Source organism: Numenius arquata, chromosome 1 (assembly GCF_964106895.1).
Source record: "Numenius arquata chromosome 1, bNumArq3.hap1.1, whole genome shotgun sequence".
Classification (NCBI taxonomy): Eukaryota; Metazoa; Chordata; class Aves; order Charadriiformes; family Scolopacidae; genus Numenius; species Numenius arquata.
The window spans coordinates 25,131,210-25,141,376 of NC_133576.1; the positions used below are offsets into that span (position 1 = coordinate 25,131,210).

Sequence of the window (10,167 nt, forward strand, 5' to 3'; positions counted from 1 at the left end):
TGTTGTCCCCGGCGTGCCCTCATTGGTGAAGGGAGGGCAGGCAGTGTTGCTCCGATTGGCGGAGAGCAGAGCGGGTCCGCCCCTCCTCGGGCGGGGTGGGGGCCGTTGGGGCCGGTGCGCTGGGGCGCCAGCAGTTGGTGGTGGTTGGCGGCCGGTGAGGGATGGCTGGGCTGGCGTTCCTCTGCGCGGCGGCGCTACTGCTGGTGGCCCGCGGGGCCATCCCGCCGCCGGAGGAGGCGGCCCGCATGGCGCGCTTCGTGCTGCACAACTGCGACTGGGGCGCGCTGGCCACGCTGTCGGCGCAGGAGGGCCTGCGCGGCCAGCCGTTCGCCAACATCTTCTCCCTCAGCGATGGGCCCCCTGGGCCGTTGGGCGGCAGCGGTGTCCCCTACCTTTACCTGACCGACATGGAGATCTCCGTGCAGGATCTAGAGGTGAGCGGGAGCAGCCTTTCTGAAGGCAATGTCGTGGTGCTGACTGCCTGTCCTGTGGATGTCACCTCGTTTGTGACTCTTGGGCACTGTTATTGGCCTCTGAACATCTAAACGTGAGGAGTACTGTCTGTGTTGACACCTAGTAGTCCTCCTAATAAGTTCCTGACGATGATGGTCTGATAAATTGCTTGGCAGCACTCCGGTAGAGGAAGTGGCTGAAGCTTCCAGAAGCACTGACCAGAGAAATGAGGGGCCACAGAATCATAGAATGGTTAGGTTGGAAGGGACCTTAAAGATGATCTAGTCTCAACCCCCCTGCCATGGGCAGGGACACCTCCACTAGAGCAGGTTGCTCAAAGCCCCATCCAGCCTGGTCTTGAACACCTCCAGGCATGGGGGCATCCACAACTATATTTAAACAGGAAGAATGTCACAAAAAATATCAAAAAGACTGGAAGTTGGTAGTGTGAGAGGTGAGCAAAGAGGGCTCCTACACAGGCAGCTGAAGGGATAGTAATTAAATCTCTGGAGCTTACCGTAAAGGCAAGTGCAGAACGAAAGGCAGCAGAATGGCACGCTAAGGCTCTGAGGGTGCGTAACTGGCCTTCTCTCAGATCTTTTGCTTGGCTGTGGTCAAGAGAGAGTTGGGTAAAAAAGTTAGGGAAATAGTGACCATATGTCTCCTTTATTAGAAAAAATTATTGGTCTAGTAACTATTACAGTATTAGTAAACCAAGTAAATACAAAACTTAAATAATGGAAATTTTTCAGACTTTGTTTTACTATAAACCTTCTTTGTTGCCTGTCAGATTTTAGTTAGTTACATTAAAATAGTTTAATTACGTATCTAAGTGCTGTAGAAAGTCTAACTTATCTTGCATAGTATCTACTTCTCCACCCCAGCTGCAGCCTTTTGTTTTCGGAATAACGTAAAAATCATGGTATAAGCTGCTAATGAGCACTTTCCTTCAGAAGGTTCCCCAACAGATCCTTATTCTGCTGTTACAGGGCAGAAACATTTGACTGTGATAGTCACATGTACGGGAGACATCTGATAGGAGATAGTGCTGAATAATCATGAGTCAGCTTTTCTGTAGTTAAGCAACTTCCTATCTGTCAGGTGGTTGCTCGTGTTTTATCAGTTCAGCACTACCCTGCATAGTGTTTAAGTGACTTTTGGGGGTTTCGTTTTGAGACGAGCACCTTTAACGAAATTACCCACAGCACACAAACTGTTGTTGCTGGGAGATAATGAATTTTGGTATGTGACATTGTGCAGTAGGCAACCCTGTTTTGCACTAATACTTTTCAAGCTGTTCACCAAATTAGCTTTAGAAAAACAATCAGATACAGATTCTGTAATTCTTCAAGTTAGGTGTCCTAAATATTCAGGATTCTTCAAATCTAACTTGTAAAATTAATTTTAAACTTCAAAAGAGCTGACCAGTTTGGGGGCACCCAGGAGGCTTGTTTTGATTGGGGGGGTTGTTTGTTTTAATTAATTTTGTCAACAGTTTTGAAACTCAGTTGGTTACCTTTTCAGTAACTTTTTTTCCTTTCACCAGAATTAATGTAATGAAAGTTCACTGTATGTCCTGTATGTATGTAAATTGGAATATAACATCATTTGAATGTGAAATGGCTAGGCTATATATTGAATTCAGAGTTTTAAGGAGTGCTGTTTTGTAAGGTTTGCGTTTTACACTAACAAACTTAAGCACACTTCTAAACTGGGCTTTCTTTCAGATTTGGAGCTCATCTAAGTAGGCTTTCAAATATAGTTAGGAAGATGACAGCTTTGTTCTTTTTACCAGTAACACTGAGCTGAGTAAAGTACTAAAAGCTGGAAATAAGGGGAGTATGACATTTTTCTTCCAGAAGTGTGTAAACCTCTTATTTTATTACTTGCATTTCAGATCAACTCAAATGCCTCCTTAACTGTGTCTTTGGCACAGACTCCTTACTGCAAGAAGCACAGATATGATCCCCAGAATCCTCTCTGTGCCCACATAATCTTCTGTGGGAGTATTGTAAAGGTAAGCAGCTGAAAGTTGACGCTGGGCAGGTATTGTTTAGTGGATGGTGAAGAGAAAGGTTAGCGTTTGTGTGTGAAAGTATATGAAAAGATGTTATGTACTGTGATACCAGAAGGCTAGCTTGTAGTTTGTGTGAAGAAAATGAAGTTACTACTTGATATTTGCAGGAGCTATGTCTGTAGCAAGGAACTGGAGGAAAATATTGTATTGAAGGAAATATCCCTCATTCCTCTAGACCTGTCTTGAAACTAAGAAGTCTAAGGCAATTCTCTTGCGAATGAAGTGTGAAAGTTTTTCCATCTCTTTCGCTCAGTTAAATTCTTTGTTCCATGTAGTGTGACATACGCACTTCAAAACTTTACTGAAGTAAATATTAACCTCAGCTATAAAGTTACAGGTGTTAGAGACAGGAAAAAGTGCATTGTATTACCTGGCATCATTGCTGCCAGGCAGTATTCTTTCATGCAGCAGTACTTTGGTGTCCCATAGAAGGAATTTAGAGGTACACGTGTTATTCATTGAAGATCTTAATCCTGTTATTGAGGATAATGATTGAGGATGAGGACTTAATCATCCCTGTATGCTCTCATCCATGCTCTCTTGTATGATAGTCTAAATTCTTATTTGGTGGTTTCACACCTCAGATATTTGGTCATTACACTTCAGCAATCCTTTAATTGCTGTCATGACTTTCTCATCAATAATGGAATTGTTTATTTTAATTAGTTCCTGTTGTACTATACCCAGAAATCAAACCTGTTTATTTAACCCTTAAAGTATTTGCACATTGTATATTAGGGGCTGTCACACATTTCAGCTTCCCTCCTTTTGTAGATTCCGTTGTATCATCCTGTTTGTGTGTGTATGTGTGTGTTTGCATGCATCTGAATACCTTTGGATCTGTTTGTGTCTGTTTGAGTGAGCATATGCAGAGGAGGTAAATTTACACCTAAGCCATTGCATTGTACTAATTCAGCAAGAATCCATACTTACCTGTTTTGTGACTTGTTGAAAGATTTATTTTTATGTTGATGAAGTACTTTCTTGCTTATGCTTACTTTAAAAGCACCCTTTTGATTTAGTATTAAAATCTTGGAGTTTTTGTCTCTCATGTATAGTTGTACACCACGCTGAAAGTAAGTGGACTCTGCCACAGTAATGAATCCTTTAGGACAAGACATGGCTAAACAGCTAAAAAAACACTGCTGACTGCAGTGCGCTCTCTTCAAAAACTTGTCTTCACATGGCTGTATCTTACTGTAATATTTTGCTGGTTATTGTTTAGGTGAATGATTCAGAGGCGGGCTTAGCAAAAAAAGCATTATTCAGTCGCCACCCTGAAATGGAAAGTTGGCCTAAGGATCATAATTGGTTCTTTGCCAAGTTCAACATCACCAATATTTGGGTCCTGGACTACTTTGGTGGATTGAAAATTGTGACGCCAGAAGAATATTACAGTGTCAAGCCTTAGTAAGTACTTAAGTTATGCTGCTTAACTCTCAGTATTTTTGGAACCTGTACGTATTATAACAGTACATATAACCTGTGTCTGGCTTTTTATACATACTTATGTCTTTTCACTAAGTAGTATATTGGATGCAGTGTCTGAAATCATAAGATATGTTTGAATAGGGAATCCACCTACTTAATATCTAGTATCTATAGAACTGTTTATGGTTAACTGCACTTGTACCTCAGCTTAAATACAGTTTCTTGAGAGGAAGGACTCCTGTACAGTGGGCACAGTCACTGTCCTCTGAATTAATTGCAAGACAGATGATGTTTTGATCTAATAGATAAAAGTAGTGAGACTATGCAGCATTTATGAAGCTGTATTAGTGGGATTGCAGCAATATTGCTTAATGTTTTTTCAAAACAAAATTGCTTTTGAATCTATCATTATGATATTGAAACATAGAGAAATTGTATTCTATTGTCTACATAAAACTAAGTTTTCAAAACTTTCAAATATGTTTTAGTGCAGTCAACACTTATGCATTTGATTTCATTCATTCTTACTCCTTGTAGGTGGAAGAAGATCCTTGGTGATGCTGGCTGTTTCATGAAAGATTTATTTTTTTTCTGCGTATTGTAGAGCTGAATTAATGAAGAAAATGATCAAACACATTGCACTATTAATGAGCTTCTGAAGCAAATGTAAATTCTCACTAACCAGCACAGCTTGAATCATGTCATATTCAAAAACCTTTTGTGCATAAGCCATAACTAAATTTTATTCATTGGACATGATTCTGGAAAGATGTCTCTTTGTTGACAGTCTGCATTCAGAAATGCTGTGTTTACTGGTAACTTAAGGGTTAGTCCAGTTCTAAACCTTTCAATGCCTTAGTTAAATAATATATTTGTGAGCACTCTCCAATTTTATTTCATTTTTAATAACAGTTTAGTTTATATTTTTGTGGCACAGTACCATAGGATGACTCAGTTGACTGTGTAATGGAAAGCATTGCTTGTATTACAATGGCAAATGATATGCTGAGTTCCCAAATTCTGTTAAGAATTTTGTTTGCATGATAATATACTCACTCGTTTCAGACATTTTTCCATTTTACTACCTATATTGAATGTGCTATAGAATATGATTGTGTTTATGCAAACTGTATGTATACCTCAGGATAAGTTCTTGATAACTCTTCAGCTGGCAGTGGTTATATGCCCTGACTCTTTAAACGAAGCAGGGTTGTAATAACTAAAGCGTCAGACTTATGTAAGAAGAGTAGTATAAGTTTGTATAAGAAAAGTAGTTCCTTGTAAATTCAATGAGAATGTTGTAAAGAGTAAATGTGTATTGATTAGAAATCTGAAATTTTCAGCTTTGCTAGTCTGATCAAATGGCAATGCAATAGCTGTTACTATCTTCGTCAGTAGAACTGAGCAGATTTTTGGTTTTGGAAGACTTGCACAGCAGTTCTGGGTTAGTAACCCAGAAGTGAGAAAGAAGCAATAGAGTATGACACAGATGATTTGTGACTTGTAGAGAATGAAAATTAATGAAAGGTGTGCATAATTAATTCTGTATTAAAATAAGCCACACACAACCACAAAAGATAAATTAACACATTTTTACATCCTTTCTCATCTTCCATGTGCTAAGTTCACAAATATCCAAAAGGGATTCTGAACAATTAAGTTGATTTTACAATGAGCAAATATCACTTAATTGACAGAGTAAAGAACGTGAGAATTTAGACTCCTTAGAGGCAGATCCATATATAGAATGGTGGAATTGATCATAGCAAATCATCTCTACATCTTCATGTCGTTATTATATCACTACTTTTCTCAAATACTGGAATGATCTGTGACAGTATTTTTGATGTAACTTACTAAGTTTTTCTTTTCCGCAAGGGGGGAAAAAAGGGACTTGTTACTTTATCAAACACATTGTGTTCTACTATTTGAAAATTAATTTAGGATCAAAAAAACTTACACTATGGAAACAATTTATGTTGAACAGATAAGACTGACTTTAGGTATGAAATTGTAAAATATTTTTATATAAGGCATAACAATTGTGAAAACTCAAATGATGCTTTGGTATGGACTTGATCCTTTCCATGGGGACACCTGAATGTATTACATGTCACTCCATAACTTCTGATGTGTGAGACTGATGATACTGGGCTTTTGTTAAAATTAAAGTATTTTTTGACAAGTGGTGTTGAGTGTTATTTATTGCACGTGCAAGAATATTTTTCTCCCTCATGCGCTCTTTCACACAAGCACCCTCTCTTCAGAGTTAGTGTTTTGTTGTCGCTCTAGAGGCTTTGATGCTTGCTAGAATAAATGGTGAAACACCCCTATTACACCTGGCTTTCCCTCCTTGAATGAAATAAGCACCTTCCTGTTTCACTTTCTTTTTTTTGCATCTAATACTGTGAAATAGAACATAATAATAACAGCAGAATTTGTGAAAGTGAATACAAGGATGCCTTGATTATTTCTTCTGGCTAGGGCTTCTTCATTTCTAAAATACTCTTACTGGCAGGTGGGTGTTCAGACATCCCAAGTTAATGGTTACTTGGAAAGACGAATGCTGTAACTCTTAACTGTCCCCAGTTTCTCGTTCTTCTGCCAGCTTTATGTGCATGACTTCATATGGTTTGGAATATCCCTTTGGTCAGTTGGGGTCAGCTGTCCTAGCTGTGCCCCCTCCCAACTCCTTGCTGGCAGGATGACGTGAAGCAGAAAAGGTCTTGGCATTGTGCAAACAATAATTAAAACATTGATGTGTTATCGACACTGTTTTCATCACAAATTCAAAACAGCTCCAAACAAATACTATGAAAAAAATTAACTCTATCCCAGCCAAAACCAGTGCAACACCCTTGAAAGAATCGCTTTCATTTGAGGGTTTGGTACAGAATAAAGCTGCTTTTGTTTTGTCTCTGGTTGTATTGTTGGATTTGGTGTTCCTATTAGTACCAATTCCTAAGTCTTTTCTGATTGAGAATGGAAGGGCTTTTTTGGTAACAATTCATCTTGAACAGTTTTGTAATGCTACTGCATTTTATCAGAACAATTTTAGATCATCCAGATCTCTTTACATTTGAAATTTGAGAGGATCTCAGCCAGATGCTGCTTTTGGAATGGTTAAGCTGCGTGTTGGAGCTGGATTTGAGGGTTAATCAGAGAAGAGCTATCTGGAGTTGTATCTATGCATCTCATTGAATACTCTGATAAAAAGATTTTTGTATGTAGAAGTGGAACGTAAAGCAGTCGAGGGCATCAATCATATTAAACAGCTCTCTGTTTTTCTCCCTTAGTTAAAAGTTAATATCACTAGCTTAAGAAAGTCATCAGCTTTTGTCCTTTTTTTCCGCACATTTTTTCTTCTCCCTGTGCTCACTTTTGTTCTGTTAGGTTCATTCAGGGATTTGTTGGTGAGTATGATTGCTTTTTACCCAATATCCAGAAGTGACATTGTGGCTTAGAACAGAAGAGGCTGAGTTTAAGAAATTAATACAGCTGTAAACAATGAATCAGCATTTTGACTTCTGGCTACCTGTATCCCCTACCATGGCATGCTTGACATCTCTGAGCATATTCTAAATTGTAATGAAGTCACTCTCCATACCAAGGAAGTATCTCCTTTCATAGATAAGAACCTGAGACACAGGATAACCTTAGGCACCCTAAGTCACAGGATGTTTGTTAGCTGGGAATCTAATTAGGGTAATCTCGGCCTGTCCCTTTAACAATATAGTCATGTTTTTCCTTTATGTACGAATGTTGTTCATTGACATGTTTGTGTTTCTACTTCTTGATTTTCAATTTCCATCCTGTGTTTTAATGTAAGGCTCTGCCCGATAGATTCTTGCAAAAAGCTACTTCATTCCAGAGTAGAGCTAATGTATATCAGGCATTAGTTTAATCCTTTATTCAGTTCTATCTGGAATAAATTTCTTAGCTATTTAATGTTTTTATCTGTGATCTTCACAATAAAATAGAGGTAACTCAGAGTATTAGATTAATACAAAAGCTATTACTCATAAATTAATGGATGAATTTGCTTTCAACAGGTTTTTCTTGAATAACAGCACACTGAATCTAGGTTCAAAATCAAACTGTTATGTTATTGCTGAACACAAGAGGGTGCCATAGACTTACATTCGGGTTGATTGTTAAATACTTGATACTTAAAATTGGTCATTGAATTCATCATAACTCAAAGATGCTAGGAAAGCATACAACAGGGGGCATGATACAAACAAATTCTTTCTACAGTGCTTTACATTATGAATGCTTTCCTCCATAAACGCAGCAGCCTGCTAGCTGCTGAAAAGGAAGCAGTCATCATTTTTTTTGTGTTTTGTAATCATTTTGTGCTGTGTAGAGCTAAGAAGCAATATCCATGAAAATGATTTAAAGGTCTTTAAATTAAGAAACTCCAGTAAAGGAAACGGAGGCAGGTATAGAACGCCTTGGAACATCGACTGGGAGCAGCCACCTCCAGACTCGATAGTGTTTATGTCTCTCAGTACTCACTAACTATAAGAATTCAAAGTGAGGGTGTTTGTTAGTGTGATGGTGCTTTGGCTTAGGCTTATTCTTAGCTGAACTAAACCACCTGATTCTGATTTGTAATTTCCAACAGCTAATTAATCTTGTTGGATGTGGATTGTCTGAGTGTCCCCCAGCCTCTCGCCAGCAGTTTGGGCTTCCTGTGCTGGAGGCCGGCCCTGACCATGTGCAGGTGTTTGGGTGGTGAGGCAGAACTGGGAAAAGCCTGTGTCAAAGCTTCTCCTGTTTGCCTGGGTGCTGTGCTTGAGCTCAGGCCCTCACTGCTTCCCTAGTCTCACTGACTTGACCTCAAACCTGCCTCAGCTGTGGTTGACCCTGGTTGCCGTCACCCAACCTGCTCTTCTTGTCCAGGTACTGTGAGACTGTGTATCTTGGTGGTGAGGCTACTGCCCTGCTGACCCTGCCAACTCCTCTGCTCTGGAGGAGCAACTGGCCCTTGGTGCTCCCCAGCAATTGTATTTTTCCTTCTAGGAAGCTCAGTCAGTGAGCTTCTTGAGCCAAAGTCTTAGAGTTGCTCCCAGGGCTTTCTGACTGAAGAACTTTTGTGTCTAGGGTTTCTGTGTTGAATATTATAGTGTAATAAGATTAGAGTATAAGGGTTATTCATTCTGGCTGTAATAATTAATGTCATAGCCCAGTCTTCTATGAAAACAAGACGTATGTAACCATGTTGTCTGGGCACTTGCTTTTGTCAGATTTTTTTTTTTTTTTTTTTACTCAGTGTGATTTAGATTTGTAACAGGTAGTGTGACCTTGAAGCCACAAAGCTCCTGTATACATCATGACAATTGGGAGCTCAAGAGAGGAAACAAAACCCAGTTAAAGGTACAAAGGTCATGCTTTTTAAAAAATTTGAGCTTCATTAATTGTGCTGGTTGCAGTACTGCCTGCAGTCTTCTGGTTGACTGAGACCAGGGATGCAGTTAGTATGTGAAGTGATGAAATTTTGTATTATTTAGTGAATGTTTTCTTTTTACTCAAAGAACCTGATAGCGGCAGAGATTATTCTGAATTATTTTTTCTTTAGCTCCTCATATCCTAGATAGAAAAGCCTTAAAGATTACTCATTACTCTTTGCTTCTGATTCCTGTAGCTGCTAAGCTTATTTTTGCGTGTAATTTCTCTAGTTTAAACAAAAGAGATGGCACACTTATGGTGGCAGATCCAACAACTGCTGAGGGTCTTGTTGAGAGAGGGGAGCTTCTCCCTCAACCTCAATAATGTTTTCAATATACCCATACAGGTCTAGAAATACTTCACGTTATTTTTGTTACTGCCACTGACTCATGTTGTAACCTTACCTATTTTGCACCCTTCTTCCCCCGCACCCCGCCCTTATCTATAAAAATGTAAATAAATACCAGCTTTTGGGATTCATGTAAAAATACTTGTAAATCATCTCAGTACCTTTAGATGAGAGGACTGCTTTTTTAAAAATAAGATGACTTCTGATTGCTACAAACATAGAGTAATTTGACAAAAGTCATGCAGTGGGTATGTGTGTGCAAACATGGAGAAAGACACTTTCCAGAGCTATTAGGTAGTATGTATGTAATTACATATGTAAGCATTTATATTTATATGAAAATATTGAAGATACTTTGTATTTCTATAACGTTTTATGCCAATGGAACCTATTAAACATCACCCAG

At 39.1% G+C, this 10,167-nt stretch overlaps 1 protein-coding gene across 2 annotated transcripts; it reads left to right on the forward strand.

Annotated features, from left to right (window-relative positions):
- Positions 1–121: 121 nt before the first annotated feature.
- On the forward strand, positions 122–6,150 carry CREG1 (cellular repressor of E1A stimulated genes 1). Of its 2 annotated transcripts, XM_074151807.1 has the most exons (4): positions 122–434; positions 2,351–2,470; positions 3,756–3,940; positions 4,499–6,150. In XM_074151807.1, coding segments are annotated over exons 1-4 (579 nt in total). In that variant the 5' UTR covers positions 122–161; the 3' UTR covers positions 4,500–6,150. The 2 variants fall into 2 exon arrangements, with proteins under 2 accessions (XP_074007908.1, XP_074007916.1); XM_074151815.1 differs by lacking the exon at positions 4,499–6,150 and having other exon boundaries at positions 162–434; positions 3,756–3,941.
- Positions 6,151–10,167: the final 4,017 nt, after the last annotated feature.

Bases quoted from the DNA above. Each gene is read 5' to 3' on its own strand.
- CREG1 (XM_074151807.1), top strand. From the start codon at position 162: ATGGCTGGGCTGGCGTTCCTCTGCGCGGCGGCGCTACTGCTGGTGGCC. The intron at 435-2,350 runs GTGAGCGGGAGC...CTTGCATTTCAG, and splicing joins TCTCCGTGCAGGATCTAGAG to ATCAACTCAAATGCCTCCTT. The intron at 2,471-3,755 runs GTAAGCAGCTGA...GTTATTGTTTAG, and splicing joins TCTGTGGGAGTATTGTAAAG to GTGAATGATTCAGAGGCGGG.